The sequence below is a fragment of the Tenrec ecaudatus genome, chromosome 1 (genome assembly GCF_050624435.1).
Source record: "Tenrec ecaudatus isolate mTenEca1 chromosome 1, mTenEca1.hap1, whole genome shotgun sequence".
NCBI classification, from domain to species: Eukaryota; Metazoa; Chordata; class Mammalia; order Afrosoricida; family Tenrecidae; genus Tenrec; species Tenrec ecaudatus.
This window is the reverse complement of record NC_134530.1, coordinates 246,432,262-246,453,681: the sequence shown is the minus strand read 5'-3', so window position 1 is coordinate 246,453,681 and position 21,420 is coordinate 246,432,262. Positions and strand designations below refer to the sequence as shown.

The window sequence follows — 21,420 nt, the reverse complement described above, 5'->3', positions numbered from 1 at the left end:
GTGCTGGCAAGTTTCGGGTAAAAAAGAATAATTTTAGTTTGATAAAATACATAAAATAAAATAAATGTTTAAATAAAAGCAATTATATAGTGTTTCAATTATCCTATCCATATTCCCGAATCCTCACTTCAAAATATACATTTAATGAAATGTGTCAATGTGCTGTGGCCCGTGTGGATCTTGCCTGTTGCACTAAATGGCCCGCGTTTTGATTGAGTTTGACACCCCAGAGTAGCGTAGAGTCAAACTGCTCCCTGAGGTTTTCAAAATATAAATGTTCACAGGGGCAGGTGGCCTCAGTTTTCTCCTACAGAGTGGCTGGTGGGTTTGAACCACACAACTTTTGGTTAGCAGCCCAGTGCTTAACACACAGTGCTTCCAAGGTCCCATCCTTTATGATAGGATGCACATTTACTCACTCTGGAGAAAACGTCCAATTGAAGGGCTGTCCTCCAGCGTGTGGCTGTTGGGGTCTTTCAGAGTACTGATCGTTCGTTGTACATGGACTTCCATGTCATTTCTACAATGCCGTATTTGGCCATGCTTACTTTGTAATTTAATTTTTATTTTTCTCCATTAAAAATCAACAAAACACAGTTAAAGAAGTAGTGTTTTCAGGGCCCTGGGCCATGGTCCTTAGGAGTAGGTGGAAATTTGACAGGCATATCATTTTATTTTTTATTTTTAACTCCTTGGGTTTTTTAATCCTGGGCTTGCAAAATGTTTGTACTCTGAGTAAGCTCTTTTTTTGGAGACATGCGTGTAGTGTAAGATGCTTCTTAGTTTATAGAGCTTTTTAGGAGCTGATTACATACACCCTGGCGGTGTAGTGGGTTATGCGTTAGCCTGTTAGCCCCAAGGTCAACCATGCGGAATCACCAGCCACTCTTGGAGAAAGGTGGGGCTTTCTACTCCCATGAAGAGTTATGCTCTGGGACCCCCGGGGGCAGTTTTATCCTGTCTGCAGGGCTGCCTTGAGTTGGCATCAACTCGATGGCAGTGAGGTGGGTTAGCTAGTGTGCCTGCTCTTCGTTCCCATGCTCTGCCTGCCCGCTCTTCCTTGGGTGAAGGTTTCATGCTGTAGCGCCAACATTCCAGCATGCGCCTGGTCCTTCCGTGTGGTTTTACATAGCGACAGGCCTTAGAGCAGGGGTCCTCAAACTTTTTAAACAGGGGGCCAGCTCACTGTCCCTCAGACTCATTGAAGGGCCGGACTATAGTTTTAAAAAAAAACTATGCACAAATTTCCTACGCACACTGCACATATCTTATTTTGAAGTAAAAAACCAAAACACCCGGCGTGCCGGATCAGTGTCCTTGGCGGGCCGCATGTGGCCCGTGGGCCGCAGTTTGAGGACGCCTGCCTGAGAGCAGTACACTGAGCTGTGTTCTGTGCTGTGTGCTTTGATCTTAGGAGTCCAGGAGAAGATGGGCATCATGAATAAAGGAGTCATTTACGCACTTTGGGATTATGAACCTCAGAATGATGACGAGCTGACCATGCGAGAAGGAGACTGCATGACTGTCATCCGCAGGGAAGATGAAGATGAAATCGAGTGGTGGTGGGCTCGCCTGAACGACAAGGAGGGCTACGTTCCACGCAACCTGCTGGGAGTAAGTTTGCCCGACACGCGGGCTCTGCCCATGTGTCAGGGGCTTTGCATAAACTGCCCCTTGCTCTGCATCTAGTGCAACTTCCTACACTTTTAGACGGGGTTTTAAGTTTGTAGTCGCTGTAGACTTTTACTGCTCCTTGTTATGTTCGATACCACGTTTATATATTTGCCAGCCCCCAATGGCCAAGGGTTGTGTCTACATTTATAAACAGGGCAAAGAAAAGTGGCTAAGGCGATGGGAACTGAGTTGTGGGACATTTACAATTGATTGTCAGCCTGCCTGAGTCAAAATGTATACAGCTCGTCTGTAGGCAAGCGGTAGAGAGAGCGGGATAGGGCACTAAAGACGCAGGATTCTCTTCTCTCGTGACAATTTGGTATAAAGTTCATAAAACAAGACGTGGTAAAGCCACATCAGCCTGCGTAAGCCAGTACACCCGCATTTACGCTGCGGGACTGCCATGGGTGCTGGTGCTTCGGTGTGTATTAGGGGAGAGGCTGGCATCTGGTGGGACGGGGAGAGAGGCGCCTAACATGGTCTCTAAGACTTAGCTTCAAGTGCTTTCCCGGGTTCGCTTTATTGTCCGTGTGGTTGTCTGAACCCAGGTCATCCCTGTGTGTCAGAGAGAACGAGAGACACAATAGAGAAAGAAGTGTTGAAGGTTGAAACCTACTCTTAGGAAGGAGTAAGGACATTTGAGGCCACGTGTGGCGGGCAACGTGGAGGAGGGAGAGCGAGGCTGTTCAGCAGCACAGTGGCAGCCGCTCACTCCTCTGCGTGGAGAGGACAAGGCCCGCTGAGAGACAGCAGGCGGTCCACAGCACTGTCAGGCGGGCAGGGCTGTGAATGTGCAGTGGCCCTGCATTTCCTCCTCCTCCTCCTCTGGACGCCAGCCTTCCTGAGGGCATCACGTCTAGAGAACATTACAAAGAGTGATGCAAATGGGGAAATGTAATGCCCCGGACGGAGCCCTTTCCGCGGAGAACTGTCCGAGTACGGGGGAGGTAGAACTAACTCTGAGATTTTACTCTTTCAAGCTCCTACTTTCCTTCCAGCACGTTTCTAGGACCCGAGAAGTAGAATACTACTGATAAATGTTCATAGGAAACAGCACCATTCCTTTTGATCATTTAGTGTCTGGAAAAAACAAAAGTCTTCCTCTTAGAGAGCTAGCTGCTAAGAGTATTTTCTCACAAAGAGGCCCTGCCCTGTGGGTGCCGAAACGGGGAGGCAGTCAGACCCAGGCTCTGCCTTGTGTGGGGCTGTCGGGACAGAGGGCCTGACTGAAAACTTGTGTCCCAAATACCCCATCAAAGTGTTCGTAGGTAAAGCCTTTAGAAACCTTTTCTGCGTAGCTGCAGTTTCAGTAATTCCTCTCCCCTGCCGCCTGTTTCTTTGGAGGTTTAGGGGAGGAAAACAAACAAAGGAAAGTATATACATGCTGAATTTTAATCAGAAGTTCAAGTATGAATCCTGAAAACTATTGGCTAAATGTCTTTTCTCAGAGAGAAAAACTCCTTTCGATCAAGCTTATCCACCAGTTAGGTTTTCTCTTTTATTTTTGCTGTTTTGACTCCGAGTCTGCTTCATTTTCCCCAGACTCTGCTGCTTTTAATAACCCCTTTGTTTGCTGTCCAGGGGAGGAGGGGAAGGAGGCCGCTTTGTGTGGTTTGGTGGTTGAATTACTAGTTAGACTTGATCTTGTCTCCTGGCGGCTTTCGCAGGCACCCTTCTCTTCATCGTCCCATTTGGAAAACATCAGACAGCAGGAACCCTCACCCCCAAGCCCTCCTCACCGTTCTTCAAACGGTAGACTTTTTGTCTAAGGCTTTTTATTCCCTCGTCTCCAGTCCCTCTGCACATGCCGTCCGCTGGGGGTCCGGGGAGAGGAGAGCTGAACGGCCTCTCTCTCTCCTCTGGTCCTGGGAGCCGGAGTCTGAGCGTATTGCACGTGCCTTTAGCAATCAGTGCTCCTTGTGAAACTTGATTTGTGGAAATGTAATGCATGGCCCATCACGGAGGGGCTAGGCTTGGAGTTCACATGAATCGGCTGTGAAAGGGTGGCGTCTTGCGGCGTGGCTGTCGGAGCAGCTGTGTGTTCAGGCAGTGCCGGGCACGCCATGCAGCAGAAGGAGTCCCTGTCTCACACACACACACACACACACACACACACACACACACACACACACACACACCACCATCCCCCCCCCCGCATTTCTTTTGATTGTGTTATACCCTTATGTTTCTGGGTGGTGTTTAAGTGTCTTATGAACTCTCTCACAGCTCTACCCAAGGATCAAACCGAGACAGAGGAGCTTGGCCTGAAACACGACAGAGCTTTATTTCATGAAGAAATAATCGGTTGTTGCTAAGAAGAAGTAATACCATGGTATTTCGGGGGGAAAACATTTTTTTACAAGATTTATTTTGATGACAATGTAGCTTGGAAGCACTGGGAATGCTCTGGAAGAAAATGAAGGATCGAATGAAGAATCAATTCCCTCTTCAGGGAGGACGAAATTCAGCCCAGGGAAACGGCTCCGAAGGAAGCGGGCCTGTGGGTGCTGCCTGGGGCCTAGGTGTTCCTGACCTCACTCAGAAAGACAGTGACAATCCTGGGCTTAAAAAAAAACAAACAAGAAAGACATTTATTTTGCTAGTGGGAGAGCCAGCTCTGTCGGCTCTGTAGCACCTGTCCTGGCATCAGTCCTCGCGCCAGAAAGGACCCGTGGCACCGTGGCACCCCCGCTGACCATCCCCAGGCGCCGGGGACCCTCAGGGGACCAGAGTGAAGGCTGATGCGCTGCACAGTTGTACGTTGCCAGTGAAGAGCTGTTGGTTGGTTGTGCATGAGCAGTAACTTTATTACTTCAGCCCTTGTAGCATCTTAAGTTACATGTTTGAAATATTGCAACCAAGCCACACTACAGGTAATTAGATTTCAAATCGTGTTCTTTAGCTGAATTTGAGACTATATTTATTGTCTTTTGTATCGTGGAAAGTAGACTTGTTAGAGACTTAGCTGTAACATTTGTCAGAATCTTAGCTGACTTGAAAATAATTGTAATAAAATGAAATTTTTTGTCCCTACACCTTTTACTTGTTTTTGGTTTGTGTCTGTGTGTGTCTGTGTATGTGTATGTGTGTGTGTAGGGGGGATCCATTGCTGTATAACAAACATTTTCCATTTCAACCTTTGGTTTTTGATGTTGTACACCACCTTTGTTTAAGATTCACAAGCCTTTGGATATCCTACCCCACTGAAAAAGAATGAATTTATTAAAGCAAACATGGTTTCTGTAGTAAGATTTCCTTAATTTCCGTGGAATTAAATGCAGGAAGTCTTTCTTAAGAAAACTCCCAGAGAGGCAAAAAAAGAAAAAGAAAACTCCTGGTTTTACAATTCATGAGCTTTAGGGTGGCTGTCAGAATGGAAGTCGGTATTTTCTAAGACCCGAGCAAGGGTCATAATTGGAGAAGCTTGCTTGTCTCTTTACCTTGAGCGGTTCTGGTGTGTGATGTTCTGTACACGTTGATTGGCAGGGGGAAAGGTTGCTAAGTGTGTGAGCTGTTTTTGAAGCCATTTTGTTTAGTGAAACTATTTTACTCAAAGGAAGATACAATGAGAACCAATGGTCACTAGTGTATAGGTTTATATGTTTACAAGTAGCTAAATTCTAGCAAGGAAAGAAAGACCATCCCACACCTTTCAGAGGGGTGGGTGGGTGGGTGGGTGGGTGGGCGGTGGTGTGGTGAGTTAGTTACATGTTGGGCTGCTAAACGCACGGTCGGCAGTTTGAACCCACTGGCCACTCTGAGGGAGAAAGACGGGACTTTCTACTTCCACAAAGATTGACAGTCTCCGAAACCATAGGGAAGCAGGTCTGCTCTGTCCTCTGGGATCCCTGTCCCGTGAGTTGGAATCCACTCGATGGCAGTGGACTTGTGGTGGGACAGAGGGATAGAGTAGTAACAACACAGACTATGTGGCAGAAGGCGGGAGGTGAGCAGGATGCTGAAGATACTGTTGCCCTTTGGTTCTTCCCAACCAGGAAACACTGAAAGGACTTGGCAGGGGTAAGACCGCTCACCAGCTGACCTTAGAGCATCCCGGGTTACTGGGTGGGCAGTGGAATCATACAAGCCCTTAACAACAGAAAAGGGAGGCCAGAGGGATGGGCAGTATGGGAAGGAGTAGCAGTGGCCATTGCCGCCTCTGATGGTGAAGTGGGACACAGACGAGGGACTGTGGGCAGCCTCCTGAAGCTCAACAAGGAAATTGAGGCCCTCAGGCCCACAGACAAGGCACAGCACTGCCAGCTACCTGAGTGTGCCTGGAAGTGGATTCTGCTGCGTCTCCAGGAAGCCCCTGCCTGCACATAACCTTGACTTGTGTCCAGCCCCATATGGACGTCTAGCCTGCAAAGCATGAGGTAATGGGTGTTTTAAATCGGTCCATTTGTGGTAATTTGTTACTGTGTCGGTAGGAAGTGAGTAGGGATCCTGGGCTGCCTGCCCTGACCACTCCATCTGCCCCAGTTGATCCCGCAGAGCTCTGCTTCCTAATCCGTGAGCTTTAAGACTCGCACTTCCCGAAACCCTGCAGACCAGCTGAGGAAATCACAGGAAGTCCCGTGCATACAGACACTTCGGCAAGAGCCATCCAGGCGTACGGAAAGGGAAACGACCACTCAGAGCCGACCTCTGTTCATAAGTAGTTGGGCCTATTTCTCTTTAAGTCATGTCTGTTACTGGTTTTTTCCTTTATATAAATAAAAGCATGCAGTTTAAGCAATTCTCTGTTGTTCTGTTTATCCTGGTAAGTATTTATGAACCTGACCTTGGTTGCTGTGTAACTTTGTTAGGGGATTCGTCCAGTCATTTTCCTAATGTTGAATGTATGGCTTGATCTTTTCCAGTTTGGGTGTCTAGTTGATGTTGCAGTCACCTCTTTGTGGGGGTGGGGTGGGGGAGCAACTGGAGCCTGGGCCCTGTGGAAAGGGGCAGCGTGTAAGTGTGAGGCCTCAGAGGGGGATGGGTGCCAAGTGGGTAGAACAGAAGGAAGCCGTGGGGAGAGCTGCTCAGGACCGGGGGCAGGACTGGGCATTAGGAGGCGATTGTTGATATGCCAGGTGGCAGCTTTAGAAGAGTGACAGGGCTGCCAGCTAGACAGTGGCAGGGGAGGAGCGGGGAGATCATGATAAAGAGGCCCCGTGTATACAGGTACCCCGGAAGCTTGGCCCAGCCAGGGTGTGTGTGAGGTGCCTGCGGGCTGGGGTGTGTAAAGTGTGTTTCAGAATGCAGTCAGTGAGGTGTGAGGAAAGAAAGTGTGTGTGGGGAGGGGGCTCTGATGGAGGGGTGCCCTCAGACTGCCACACAGGCGAAGGGGTAACTCTTCTCATGAAGCAGATCAGGCTGAGTTGGTACGTACACAGTGCAGGGGCTTTGCTTTATCATCCAAGTTTTTTCCCTTGTAAAATACCAGCCTCTCAGTTCACCCCCCATCAAGTCCCTTCTCACTCCACTGGAACCTAGAATACGACAGGGTCGGACCCCACTCCCTCCCCAGAGGTTCCTACTGGAACCCTTAATGGCAGTACAAGCCTCGTCTTTCCTCCCATGGCACAGCTGCTACTTTAGAACCGCTGACCTTGACAGCAGCCTAATAACCATTATGCCACCTGAATGCCTCATCTGTGTGGGCACATGTGCGTGATTGTAAAGTGATGACAATTACACACTAATAGGCATGGGGAATTAGTGGGAAGAAATGTACCAAACTATCAAGGGTTTGCCTTTGGATGATGATTCTACGGGCGATCACCTTGCCCATCTCTCTTCTAAATTTGTTATAAGTATAAACCTTCTCTTCTTTTAATTTCATCTTATATTTGAGGCTCCAGCAGACTCGTATATATGATGTCCTACTTAAGCTCACGGTGAGCCCAGCGGCTGGGCGCTCGGCCCCAGTGCTGACTGGGAGGGGCTGCCTTCTCTGCCTTCCCGCTTTCTACTTCCTCCCGGAAGACCCTCCCCTTCAGCGCCGCCCCCACGTCTCCCTGACTGTACTGCCAGCCCCTCATCCTGGATGTGGTGCCTCCGTATGTAGCCCCTCTAGGCCCTGCTCATATTTCAGGAGAAAGACGGGGCTTCTCCCCCTACTCCGCTCCTGTAAAGTTACAGTCTCAGAACCCACTGGGGCAGTTCTACCCTGTCCTGCCAGGTGCCCAGGAGCCAGAATTGACTTGAAGGCAGAATTTGGTTGGTTTTATGAGGGCCAGCCCCCTCATCTTTCAGCCCCTCTCCTTGCCCATTTTCCAACCTGGTCTGGCCCCCGAGTAATGATGGGGTAATAAACAGATTCTCTGTTTATCATTATCACCGCCTTTGGTTTTCAGTATCGATCAGCCTGACCTTTGTCTTTGAACACCTGCGAATGAAAGCCTCAGCCACTTACATGCAACAACACAGTCGGTAGCAAACAGATGTCCAAAGCAAACCGAACCCACATGATCCCATCATCTTTTGTGTGGCTCCCCCGCCATCGAGGATCTCCTGCAGCATCTCTCTCCCTACACCTGTGTGGATGGATACCGTATCCGCAGGGGCCCTGTCACCTGTGCTCTCAACCACTCGCCAGCAGGAAGATCTGTAAGGAAGCGCTTGCATGAGCTTGGGAAGTCCACCTCTCCATGAGGCACCGGGATTGCTCCTGCCTTTCTCGTCACCCCGTGCCGCTGCTCCCGTTTTGTTTCCTCCAGGAGCATGGCGGCCGACCACCGTGTAGTCAGCATGAGGCCGCTGCGCCCCTTCCTGCTCCTCACCGCACTGAGAGCTGACCCGTGAAATCAAGGTGGCAGGTAAAGCAGGGACTTAGGTGGGGTGCCCGGGTCTCCTTAGGAGTCGAAATCTCAGCTGAGCTTACTTTGGGACCAGATTACCAGAGCTTCTCAACTGAGTTTTGAGAATGTGGGGTTCCACACCTTCATTGTAGGTGGGATGCCATTAACATATGGCTGCAGAGGTGTGCCTTGCACCGTCCCCCATGAAAGTGGGACCCAGTGCTCCCTGTGTGCTCACAAACCGCCCCCCCCCATGAAGACCCCCCCAAGAAGGAGCGCACGACCGCTGCAATCGCACGGGGCTCTTTATTGCACAGGACATTCGGAAGATAAGGCGACAGGCGGTATTTTATCACGTAGCTAGCGTTTTTCCCAAGGTAAAGCCAGGGAACAGGCTTGCCAGTTTCGACAGACCCCATCCCCGCCCCCCGACTGCATGCAGGGACCCTGGAGGTGGGAAGTTTTCAGGCGGCCCAAACAGCATCTGCTCCTTCATTCTGTGGGTTCGCAGCTGGACACCTGGTCTTGTGTGTGTGTGGGGGCTTCGCTGGACCATCAGGGTGGCACTCGGTGTCCCTGACGATGACGACGTGCATGAGGCCAAATGCAAGCTCAAGGACCGGCTTTTAAGTCGAATGACTCCTGTTACTAATCCGTGTTCTATCAAACTGCACGAGGGTGGGACCTGAATTGTAGAGGGGAGATTGTGCACCTGGGACGACATCCCTTGCTGATGTCACTTCCCCCGATTTGCTCAAGGGACACGGCAGTGACTGGGCAGCTGTCTGAGTTCAGATCGCAGCTGTGGCATCTGCCATGGTCAGTTTCAATGTCCCCCTCAAGGGCCTGTGCGGGTCCCTTCAGGCTAACAACTCCTCCCTGCATTTTATCCTTAGTATTGCAGCGTGTGGCAGAGTAAAAAGTACATACTGTGTACAGGTTTCAAGCTTCCCTAGGGTGAAGAGGATGATAAGTAAATCTTTTACTAGGCTATCTGAAAGTGCAGTATCCATGGTTTGCTTTAATCATCAGTTAAGTAAATGTTCTCATAATTTCAAGGTCCAGATAAAAAGTCTCCCTCTGTGGAAGCTGGGTCCTGGGTTTTCTTTCTGGAGAAGTTGTCCGTCAGGCTGGGTGGCTGACTTCAGAGTACAGAAAAGCAGAGCCACTGGGAGGGAGGAAGAAACAAGTCAGTTCCCAAACAAACCCTGGGCCCGGCCCTGGCCCTGGAGTCGGTTCCAGCTCGCAGCGAGCCTGCAGGGTGGAGAAGGCCCGCCCTGTGGGTGCCGAGCCTGTTAACGTACACAAGAAGATGGCCACGGAACGGCTGGTGGGGGTGAACTGCCAACCTTTCCGTTGGCAGCCAAGTGCTTTCACCTCTGCGCAATCCAGGCAGCCCTCAAGCCCATTTGGTGACCATATTTTTAATTAAAGGCTATCTTAAAGTCCCTATTGCTCGGAAAGACTGACTTTTAAACGAGAAAAAACGATCAAGGGCTAAGATCTCAGCACACGAAGTTACATTGTTTTCTTTTTCCCTACTTGATTTCTAAAGTCCAGCATGTTGCACGTGTAAGGAGCTCTAGTGGCACTCTGGGTTAGGTATTGGGTTGCTAACCACAGGTCGGCGGTTCAAACCCACCAACTGCTCCTTGGGAGACAGATGAGGCTCTTTGCTCCCGTAAGCCTGGGAAACCCTCTGCAGGGCTGCTTGGAGACAGAGGGCGGTGGGATTGGGCTTTCTCCGTCACCTGTGTGTTACATGAACCAGTGATCACAAATTGCATTACAGGGCTGATGGCAAGCACGTGAGCTCCGCCTTCATAAATGAGCCTTTCACTGGTCTCTGCCCCGGAGCAGGCAACAGCGAAGGCTAATTTGGGGTGTAAACAACCTTAAGGAAGCCTTTACACTTTGGTCCACTTGAAAATGATGTGGGCAACTTCAAATCACTTCTGCTCTCACCAATCTGGGGCAGCGCCTGGGTGTCAGCTGCTCCCAGCATTCCCACGAGACTGAGCTCCGGCTGCAAGGCCTGCACACCCAGGAGAGACGTGCGAGGCACTGCCTGCCCTGGGCAACGAAGGCTAGGCTGTGCTGGGGGCCTGCGCAGGTGAGATGCAGAAATAGAGCAGGGCAAGGCAGCAGACAGGTGTGTCTCAGAGGGAATGGCGTGGGTTGGACTAAGTAGGCAGGCAGTGCAGAGAGGTGGGACTAGGGCAATCGGTTATCCGACCAGAATGATTAAAAGGCTGGGTAGGAAGCGAGAGGCTGTTCTGTCACCCCACTGCTGCCAGCTTCACGGAGATGCGTGAGAATTCTGCAGGTGAGCCTTGCGGGGTCCAGACACACGCGGACAATCATGGTTCAGGGCAGACTTAGTGCGACCGCTCCTTTCATTTTAGAGGGGAGGAGCCGAGAAGAGCGCCAGCCTCAGTGTGTCTTAAGTAGCTCCAAGAATGGCAAGAGCTCCCCAAACACAAGTTGGATTGCGCCTGCGGGCTTTCTTTGTATGAGCGCCTTCTCCCGTGCATGCTAACCAGCACGTGCTTTGCTCGCAGTCACCTCCCCGGAGTGCACCCTGGCACTCAACTCCAAGCTCCCAGGGCCAGGGAGCAGATGTGCCGTCTTGGCCTGGGGATGCCACAGGCAGTAGGGAGAGCCCTGCAAATAGCCTCTTTATGGGCCATTTCCTGGCAGAACAAAAGGCTTTTTTGAAAGGGGTTTTTAAAGGCTGTCCACATGCCACAGGTCTCTGTCACTCAGAGGTCAGCCCTTCCCCGCCCCATGGGAATGGGGTGGCCGGTGGGTGACTTACGGAGATCAGGTTGAGTTCTATCTTCCCAGTGTTCTCCGGGTCCAGCTGCTTGAATATCTCTGGAAAGAAGGAGGGAGCGCACGATGGTGTAAATGCTCTGGCTGGAACACAGCCTCTTTCCCGATTGGGCAGGGGACTCCACTGGAGTGCTACGGCTGTTAATTCTTCCCTCCATCCCCAAATGCATCCTCTCCCAGCGGCGGCTCACACTGACTGCACTGTGATACTGAGAACGGAGGCCCATCTCCACTTACTGAAGAGTGTCTCCAGACGAACTAAACACCGCACGAAATTGTCGAAATCGATGATGAGCTGGTCATCTGCGAACCGAGCCACGATGACTTGGTGGAGTTCACAGGGCAGCTTGAAACCTAAGGTGATAGTGAACGGTCAAAGGGACTGCTAAGCAGGTCACTGCCACGCAGCTCTGCTCCTGGGCGGTGGCGTGGCACTTTACATGAGATCAGCTACTGCTTTTGCCTTGGCTGCCACGAGACGGGTTTTACTTCGCCAAGCCAGGGCCTTCAGCTGCTTCCTCTGCCCTGTTCACCCTCACCCTGCCACTGCCTTCTCACGTTTCCGTAGCTACTAACACCCTGTGGTCAAACCTACTTCCTGCCCGCCAAGACTTCCCTTGCCGTTTCCTATACCCATGGTGTTAGTCATGCCTCTATTGTTCTGTTTAGCTCAGAATCATCTTGGAAAGCAGATTCTTCCAGGGTGGATGTGGCAGAAGTGATTCGCAGCACCTACTAGTAATGCTCCCTTTTCCGTGGTTACAGTATACTTAGTGGGCCCGGTCTGCCTCGCACAAAGGCCGCGCTCCCAGCTTCCCTGGAAGCTGTGTGCAGCCTTGGGGAGGAGAGCTGCCAGGGACATGTGAGCAGTAGTTGTGTGTGCCTTCCCTTTCGTCATCTTCCCGTGACCGCCGTGGGTCACGTGGATGAAGGGTGGGGGAGCAACAGGGCAGAAGGAGCCCAGGGCCCTGCCAGCACGCAGGCGCCGGGAACAGCTTGAGCTTGGTTTGTTATATGAGAGAAGCCTTGTCGTATGAAACCACTGTCTTTGGGGAGGCTGCATTATGTCTCAACTGATCCATCAGTCCTACCAACTCACAGTTATGCATAGGGCTGTGACCCGCATGGGCAGCCGTTCAAAACCACCAGCAGGTCTGGGCTTTCTACTACCATAAACTGTTACATTCTCAGGAAACCACGGGGTCTCTATGAGTCAGCAGTGACTTGCAGGCAGGGAGAATCATGTTTTCAAAGGAGCCCTGATAGCATAACAGGTTACACATTGGGCTGCTAACTCCAAGGTCAACAGTTCGAAACCTCTAGCATAGTGGTTCTCAACCTTCTTAATGCCTCGACCTTTAGTACAGTTCTTTATGTTGTGGTGACCCTTCAACCATACAATTATTTTCGTTGCTATTTCATAACTGTAATTTTGCTACTGTTATGAATCGGGTGACCCCTGTGAAAGGGTCGTTCGACCCCCAAAGGGGTCACGGCGACCCACAGGTTGAGAACCACTGCTCTAGCTGCTCTGTGGAAGAAAGATAAGGCTTACTACTCCCATTAAAAGTTAAGTCTGGGAAACCCATAGGGCAATTCTCTGCCCTACAGGGTCTCTAGGAGTGATGGCAGTGATGTTGGGTGTGTCCTTTTAACATTGGTGTCACACTTGTCGTGCCCAAAGTCTCTCTCTGTTGGTACCTTAAGCTCATGCCCCATGATTGCTATCTACTTCAGCTAAGGATGTGCCCTCAGTCCTGGACTAAAACATTCCATTTCACCCCGGTGTTGTCCGGGGCAGCCTGTGGCAAACGGGCTCTGTCTGCCTGGAAGGCTGTCGGGCTTCTCGAGAAGGAGGGAGGATTCCATCATCGTGCTTTCTCAAGAAGTTCTTATGAGGGAGGCGAGTGAAAGGATGCTTGTGTCCAGCCAGCACCCACTTTGCAGTGGAACAAACTGTGTATTATCTAGAATAAGGCCACCTACTCTGCAGAGAAGGGAGAAGGGAACAGAGGTTATGAAAAAGTACCTGCTTCCTCTAACGCTTTCCGCATCTCATAGGAATTCATGGTTCCAGACCTGTCCACGTCGATTTCCCGGTAAATTTTCTGGAACATAGAATACAGTGGCAAGGCCCATGACGCAGAGTAGAACTGATTGGGGATGGACTTCTCCTAATCTAGGACTTTCTAGCTTGTCCCTGGTGACAGAGCTCTCTGCTCAGCCCCTAACCCAAAGAGTACTGGTTCGAACCCACCAGCTGCTCTGTGGGAGGCAGATGAGACGGCCTGCCTCTGTCAAGGTTGCAGCCTTGGAAACCCTGTGGGGCAGTTCTGCTCGGGCTGCTCTGAGTGGTGATGACCCGCTAGCAACAGGTTGGGTTGTAATTGCATCTTGACAAAAAAGCTTCGTGGTTTGTGGGCTTCATTGGACTGCCTTGGTAAGCAGGCACAGCAGGTTGCCTTTCACCAAGTCCTCACCACCCTGGGCTTCCCAACCAACGACAGCAGATATCCGGGGCCCATGCTCTGTCTTGGGGTAATTCTTATACTCGAGCTGCTACAAACCCAGGTAGGAGGGGGCCACACCGTCTTTGCAGGTTGTCCTCGGTATCAGCGGTTTTTAGAAGCCTGCATTTGTAGTAGTAACTAATCGGACAGAGGCAGAGGAAGGGGACTTAACATGCGACCGCCTTGCTTGGTGTTTTTGAGGTCACTGGCAGTATTTACCCAGCCCGCCCTGCCTCGCTCTCAGCGCCCCGTGGCTAACCCTCTCCGGAAAAGCCGCTCTTGTCTTAAAGTGTGTGTCTAGCATGTGACCCTGCACAGGTCCCCAGCCCTCCTGTCTTGCCCTCGGGGACCTTACTTGGTACTTTTGAATCTTCGTCCAGAGAATGTAGAACTCCTTCAGCCCCAGCTTCCCGCTCCCATCCGACTGCCCTTGGCTAAGGAAAGCTCTCGGAGTCTGGTCCTGATCCGCCCTCCCAGCTGGATCAGGCCTGCTCAGCGCTGCAAGGCCACTAGGAGACTGGCACACCCGCTGACTCTCCCCAGAGGGGCTGCAGGGTGGGGCGGAGGTGGGCCGGCTCTCTGCTGGTTCAGGTGGCTGCACTGACTGGGGGGATGCCCCAATCCCTCCTAAAACGACCTGTTAGTGAGAGAGCTTCGGTGGCTCCCCAGGGGTGGGCCCTTGCCCTCTTTTGGAGTATTTCCAAGAGGCTCTGGGTGGGGAGCCACACGATGGGGTCTATCCCCGAGAGTCCACTACTAGACACAGCTTCCAGGAGGCTCAGGTGGCTCCCAACCACCCCTGCTCGTCGGGCATGAGCAACAGGAGGGGCGAGGATGAGGGACTGCTCCGGGCCCTGGGTGGCCTGTGGCCAGTGTCCTCGGAAGGTGCCAGAGCACAGGCGAAGAGAGCCCTCAGAAGGAGATCTCGGCCCGAGAGAGCAGACCTATGCCATCCGCTGGGGAGGCTCCCCAGGGACGGGCAGGGCCAGCTGTCACTCAGAAGGCAACCCCACGCTGCTCTAGCAGGACTGGGGGGCGTGCTGGGTGGGCTGCATAGTGCGGGCTTGGCATTTCTCTTTCCCAGCGGGGTCTCCCATTTCTCTAGTGAGGGAGGCCAGTGCTGACAGCAGCCCCCCGCTCGGGGCGTGGAGCAGAGCCACCCGCTGACAGGGAGAGGGCGACGGGCGTGGGCGGACCCCTGGTTCTGAGGAGCTCGCTCTAGCACACAGCCAAGGATACGTCTAGCATGTCAACCATGATTTTGCAGGTCTCGATGCTGAAGCCGTCGGACTTGATATCTTGGCCTAGAAGACAGAACACGCGTGAGAAGAAAGCCTTCCAGAGCAGAAGGAACCCTGTGGGGAGAATGTTCTAGATGCACAGTCCTCCAGTCAACCACACCAGCCATGTGTGGCTGGAGAGGGCTGGAAACGTGGCGACCTCTCCATGTAGCTCACGTTAATGGTTTAAACAGCTCCACGTAGCTAAGGCTTTGCGACCGGGGACAGCACCGGGCGTGCTGCACTGCCTGGCTGCTCTGTGTCTGCCACGAACAGCGCTTCATTAGAGGCCAGTTGCCTCCACCTGGCCTGACAGCGTGGTGACCTCATGTGCGTCGGGGCAGAATGGTGCCCCATGGGGATTTCAGGGGCCTACATTCCAGTGCACTGCTGGGTGAACCTGAACTGCAAAATTCTCATTAGCACCCCAACCTGTCAGCAGCTCGTACTACCCATGGGCTCCTTGTCTGCGCTGACAGGTGCCAGGTCAGCTGTGGGTGCCAGGCAGGGCGAGGTGACCAGAGGGCCCAGGGGTGGTCACTGCTCTGAGGTGGGGAGTCTGAGGGCCGGCTGGTGCTCCACAGGGTGAGCCGGGCTCGTGGGGTGGCTGTGTCCCCACACACCAGTCACAAGAAGCCCACACTTCTGTAATGTTTTTGCAAAAAGTGCCCTGTTGGGGTAACCGCCAAGCTAGGGCGCATGCAGCCAGCCTTGGGACACAGGCAGGCCTCCCAGCGGCCAGCAGTCCTGAGCATCCCTTGTCCTTGGCTGTGCTTGCAGTTGAGGCCCAAAGCTGCGTGCAGAGGCCAGTCCCCAGGCCACTGGGGGAGGGGCGCAGGGCTCTGAGGCCTGTGTGTCAGGAGGTCCACCCCTCCCATCTGTGCAGAAACAAAGAGGCTTCAGTGTCCTGGGCTCATGACTGCCACAAGTCTGAAGAGCCCTGTGAGCTCACACTTGTGCCTGGTGGCCTTAGGAGTGAATGCCATCACACCTCCGACATCGTGCAGGGAGGGTGAGGACCAAGCCTCCTGGGCGTGTCCCTGGCTCTCTCTGCTGGGTGGGCTCCTGCTGAGAGCTCTGCGCCTCACCCAGCTTGCATGTAGCCAGTGGTCTGTAGCCACTGGACAAGGGAGGAGGGATTTTGTGTCCAGGGCCACCATATGCGATGGCATGGGAGGCTGACTCGGGCCTTTGTACCCTGTGGTTCTAAAAGGTGGAGTCATTTTTCGCTTGTGGGGTTGCGTTCAAGGTCATCTCCTCCTTTGTCAGAGGGAACGAAGTCCCTGGAAGTCTGAGAGACTGCTCCAGAGATGGTCCCCAGCGCTCAGCCCTCACCTTCAGCATACTGTGAGTCAGCCCACTTGGTGGCAACTAACAGCATACACACATACCTATACCACACATATATGTCTCTACACTACATGTATTTATCAATGTGTACATATGCATATATCCATATATTGACATTTTCACATATACAAAGGGGCTTTCAAAGGTTTGTAGGAAATTGTATTATCTTTCTGTTTTGCTTTTCCAGGAAAGTTATAGGCCCCCTTTATATGAACATGTACGTATTCTTCCCTCTGCCCACCAGTGGTGAGCAACGGGTGGAACAGTCAATCCCGGGGTATTTTCCACATAAACCGTGAACAGGTGTAAAGGTGTGTGAGGACCCTGGGCCTGGGCGGGCCAATGGATTACTTGGTTGGATAGTGGGTTGAGTTGGGCTGCTTAACTCCAAGGTCAGCAGTTCAAACCCATCATTACTCCACGGGAGAAAGATGAGGCTATCTGCGCTCATAAAGATTGACAGCCTCAACAAAAAAAAATTGACAGCCTCAGACACCCAAAGGAGCAGTTCTACTTCATCCTGTAGGGTAAGTATAAGTCAGACTCTACTTGACGGGAGTGAGTTTGGTTTGGCGTGAGCTAAAGTCTTTGTGACTCCCATACAATGATTGGATAGGGATATTGCCGATAATGCTGTGGCCCACCAAAGGGGATTGGACAGCTGATGCTAATGAAAATAAGGTGCACAGAACCCATGTGGGGGGCATGTAAATGAGGTGCATGAAACCCTAATGAGGGGATTGGTCAGTTTTACCATCCTACTAGGCTTAAAAAGAGAGCCAGTCCAGAGCGGAGGCAGGTCTTAACTGCGATTGAGAAAGAAGAGCCAGGAATGAAGCGTGTCATTTGGACCCGGTGTCCTCATACTGAGACCCTTTTATAGCAGGAGACAGAGAGCTGTAGTATTAGAGAGGGCCTGGGGAAGGGGAAGTAGTGGCAAGCACAGCAGAGACCGCAGAAGCAGAGCCAGGAGAGCAGCAGTCGGTCTGGCAGGCTTCCTAGCCCTCCGAATGAGGGCCACACTGGGCATGCCAACTCACTTAGGGAGACAGCCGAGCACCTTCAGGTTGAGGCTTCGCGGTGGAGTAGGGTGCCTCTGGGCACTTGTTGTAGGAGCTAAGAAGCATTGGTACTTTCCCAAGCAGGGCATGGGGACAAGAAGCCAAGGGCCAGAGAGAGGCCTATCTGTGGGCAGAGCTGAGAAGAGGCTGTCCTGATTTGAAGGACTACATCCTGAGCATTCCTGATCCTGAACTGTAGCCTGTTACTCCCTTAATAGACACAACCGTGAGAATGGCCTGTGAGCTCTGTGGGCCCACTGCAATGAATTATTTAACCTGGCAGAGAAGTGGTGCCAACACACCAGTTTAACAGTCTAACTCCTTCCTCGGGTTGCTATCCAGTTTTGACTCTTGTGGAAACCCTGCAGCCTGGGCTAGAGTTTCAACTCAAAGACACTCAATTGGGAGCCTAGGTTTTTATCCTTTCCCTTAGTTAAGCGCTGGGCTGCGAACCATAAGCTCAATTCAAAACCATCCGCAGCTCCGAGGGAGAAATACTCCTGCAAAAAGAGTTGGAGTCTTGGAAACCCCCAGAGGCAGTTCTCCCTGCGCTATCGGGTCACTATGAGTCGGCACCGACTTGTGTGGCCTGTTCAGTCTGAGTGTGAGCCTAAGAGGGTCTGATTCTTTTTCCAGCCGGCTTCATCCCTGGGCTGTGGCTGCTGTGAGAGCGATTCCCCACGGACTACACCGCAAGAGCCAGGGATGTCTCTGGGCAGCCTCAGTTTCTCTTACTCCTCAGTCATTGGATGAGCTGCTGTTTCTCCAGCCGGGCTCTGTGCTCGGCTGTGCCCACGTGTCCCCAGGGAAGACTTGCACCACACTGAGAGCTAGGGTTTAGCACGGCTGCGTTTCAGATAAGGAAGTCATGTCCCCTGGTGTCCAGGACACATGTAGCTGCCAGCTCCTGGGCTTGCATTGTGGGTTCTACACTCTGGAGACCTTTAGTGTTTTTTGCAACCCTGGCATTAAGAAGCGACTTGAGCCTGGTCTTCCCGTGACCATGTGATGGGTCTGGAAGGCATAATGGGTTTGGTCAGAACAGCCGCTGTGTGGACCGGGAAGGAGGGAGCAGGAGGAGGGACTTACGCTTGGCGAGGACTCTTCTCAGGATGGTCTGCAGCTCGAAGGCTGAAATCTCCGCATCCTGCGGACACACAATCAGAGCAGTTACCACCCTGTAGCACCCGAGGCAGGATGGTCTGGAGGACTGTGGATCTGTGTTAAAGAAGCCCCCAGGGATACTGGCATGCTGTCCTCAGACCCTGGCCCGATCACCCAGGTGGCTGGAGTTCAGCTGAGTTTTTTTTTTTTGCTCTAGAGGAGATCTAGCACGAAAGTTCCACTCCACTCCTATCTGTGGTTTTACTCAGCCTATTTCCATCCTCCCATCCCGCAAGCCTTCTGCAACCTCCACAGCTCAGGCCTCGGGGTGCCTGAAACCAGCATTCTCTAAGTACTGGCCCAGCCCCACCCCAGCTCATGACGTGAAGCCTCTGCTCACACACCTGGAATTTTGAACCTAAAGAGCAAACTCCATTGTTTAAGACTGCCTGGTCATTTTGTATTATGTTTTTTGTTGGTGCTTTTTCCACCAAGGAGCCCTGGTGGCGCTGTGGGCTGGTTAGGCTGTGGGCTGCGAGGTCAGCAGTTCAGACCCACGTGAAAGAAGAAGTTTGCTCCTGTAAAGACTTAGTCTGAAACCCTGTATATGAAGAGCGCTGCCTCAGAATCAACTTGATGGCAGTTGGTTTGGCTGACGTAATTCATATTAACACTCATTAGAAATGAGTCTTCGTAATGGATTTTCTCTTAAGAAGCTGGTGGGTATGTAGCGCATGCAGGTGGCACCTGGATTAGCACTTGGAGGAACCTTGACTCCAGAGAGGGAGACTGGAATGAGTTCAAGGGCAGATGCCGCAGAGAGCTCAATTCTCGACTCTAACATGAGAAAGGGTTTTTTTGAGTTCATGGGAGGAGGGCTGAGTTTACGTTCCAGGGCTTGCAGTCCACCTGGCTGAGAGGTTTTCTTTTTGCATTACGAAGAATCTTTACTCTTAAGTGATGACCAGGACGTTAATAACAATTAGCAGCTCTTATTTGCTAGGATCTAGTCATTTCTATAAACTAAAAGCAGGCCAAACTAGAAGAGTACAGGTCTTGCCCTCGCTTTTCGAGGTTCCAGTTCCATCACTGGGCATTTATTAAAGGCCCCCATCAGTGATGGGGCTTTCGCTCACGGCAAGAAATCCACAGGATTTTGGCAAACAGTAGAACTCACTTCCAGTGTTTTGCAGCATGTGCGTACCTCAAACAGCGAGCGGCCTCATCGGGCTCCCTGAGCTCAGCTCGGCGTCAAGCCAGGGGCTTGGAGCTGTGTCTGTGAACACCAGGCGTCAGTGCCGTTTTCATTTTGGGTGTTATTTGGTATGACTTGGTGCGTTTGTTTTCTGCACAGCTCTAAAGAATTTCTTACATAAATGAACGCGAAATGCTCCTTCGCTTTGAGCCTTCTCGGCTTACAGAAGTTTTCATTGGAAATCTGTACTTTTGGATAGCGGGGGAACCTGTGTTCATTGTTATAACCCTTTTAAACAGAAAGGATTATTTATTCTAAAGCCGGCTGTTGACACATTACAAAATAGCTACTCACTGCTATTCCCCCTTCAAAGATTGGGGGAAATGAAATATCAAACATTTCTTTCTTCAAAGAAATTATTTTTCTTTCTCTTGGGTACTAGATAGCTAAGAAAGCTAAGTTATACAGCTTCGGCTAAAAGGCATAGAGAAAGCGTGTATATCTAAATTCATAAGAAATGCGAGGCAAAAAGCTGGAAGCTTTGGAGAAGCTCTAAGTCTATACCAAGTGCTTGGTTTGCAGCTGTGCAAAAAGAGAAGGCGGCCACTCTCAGATACAGAAGTAATTCAATGCCTTTGTGCAAGAATGAGGCTCCGGCTCTGCTACAGCTGGCTGTTGCGAGTCAGCATCTAAAAGGCCAATCCAGGGGACGGGCACTCCCTTCTTCCCTGTTCGATGATGCCTTAGTTCTTGTGGATTTCTGGGTGGCTGCCCCAGACGGAGCTCAGAAGGGTATCCAGGACACCATCCCTGTTCTGCCGGAAGTAGGTCTGGAGGAGAGTCATCTTTTCCCGGTCTCCTTCAGCACTTCCCTGCTGCAGCTGCCTTGGGATCCACCAGCCGCAGCTTCTCTGGCCTTGACCTCTTCTCCCTTGGCAGGCTGTACTGCCAGGCTGCTGCTCTGGCCTGCTCCGGCCACCGGTTCTTTTGCAGCGGGTCTTGAACACCTTCTCCGCACCTCGCTTCTCCACTTGCAGCAGCTGCTGGATGCCTTGCGACTGGCTGGCCATGCTGGCGACACCAGCCAGTGATTCAAAGGCCAAGGTAAACCGGTGATACCCTCTTTTTTAAAAAAAAGAATGCCCAATGCCATGGAGTGGTTTCCTACAGCGCCCCCTAGAGGACAGGTGGGACTGTTTCCATGGAGTTACTGTCACCTTTGAACTGCTGCCTCATCAATTAGGGGCCCGATGCTTCACCACTGCACCACCAGGGCTTATTCTTAAGAACAGAGGGGCATGAGACCGGTTTGTAAGTTGTTTGTGTCAGGTGATCTGATCTGAAGGCTCCTTCCTGAAGGCCCCTAAAAGCCTTCCCCTAGCTGGCCTCCATTTGTGGAAGTCAAGGATCAGGGACCAGAGAAGACAGCCGGTCCCAAGGGGAGCCCAGGGCTCCACGGAGGGGGCCCTGCAGACTCAGGAGCCCCCACCAGTGGGTGCCCCGCCGGGGTGGAGGCCATGGTGGCAGAGGACTTGGGTTTGAGCTCCTTGTGGCTTTGGGCCTTGAGCATAGTGTGTCTGCCTTTGCATCAGCCGGTGTGGGCAGTGGGGAGTGTCCCGGGGCACC

General features: G+C 51.9%; 2 protein-coding genes and 1 pseudogene across 3 annotated transcripts in view; 1 reads left to right on the top strand and 2 right to left on the bottom strand.

Moving 5' to 3' along the window:
* TP53BP2 (tumor protein p53 binding protein 2) overlaps window positions 1-4,790 on the top strand; it is an 83,553-nt gene extending 78,763 nt beyond the window's left edge. For both annotated transcript variants that reach the window (XM_075530636.1, XM_075530646.1), the window contains 2 exons: window positions 1,415-1,614; window positions 3,901-4,790. In XM_075530636.1, coding sequence (XP_075386751.1) covers window positions 1,415-1,614; window positions 3,901-3,942 — 242 coding nt within the window. In that variant the 3' untranslated portion in view covers window positions 3,943-4,790. The remainder of the gene's footprint in view (window positions 1-1,414; window positions 1,615-3,900) is intronic.
* Window positions 4,791-8,746: 3,956 nt separating this feature from the next.
* Window positions 8,747-21,420, bottom strand: part of CAPN2 (calpain 2) — a 68,171-nt gene continuing 55,497 nt past the window's right edge. Inside the window, exons 15-21 of the mRNA XM_075530627.1 lie at window positions 18,585-18,642; window positions 15,044-15,108; window positions 14,160-14,228; window positions 13,324-13,402; window positions 11,532-11,648; window positions 11,278-11,336; window positions 8,747-9,627 (exon numbers count right to left, since the gene is read on the bottom strand). Of these exons, the coding sequence (XP_075386742.1) occupies window positions 9,604-9,627; window positions 11,278-11,336; window positions 11,532-11,648; window positions 13,324-13,402; window positions 14,160-14,228; window positions 15,044-15,108; window positions 18,585-18,642 (471 nt within the window). The 3' untranslated portion in view covers window positions 8,747-9,603. The remainder of the gene's footprint in view (window positions 9,628-11,277; window positions 11,337-11,531; window positions 11,649-13,323; window positions 13,403-14,159; window positions 14,229-15,043; window positions 15,109-18,584; window positions 18,643-21,420) is intronic.
* LOC142425392 (V-type proton ATPase subunit G 1 pseudogene) lies at window positions 18,656-21,408 on the bottom strand (annotated as a pseudogene).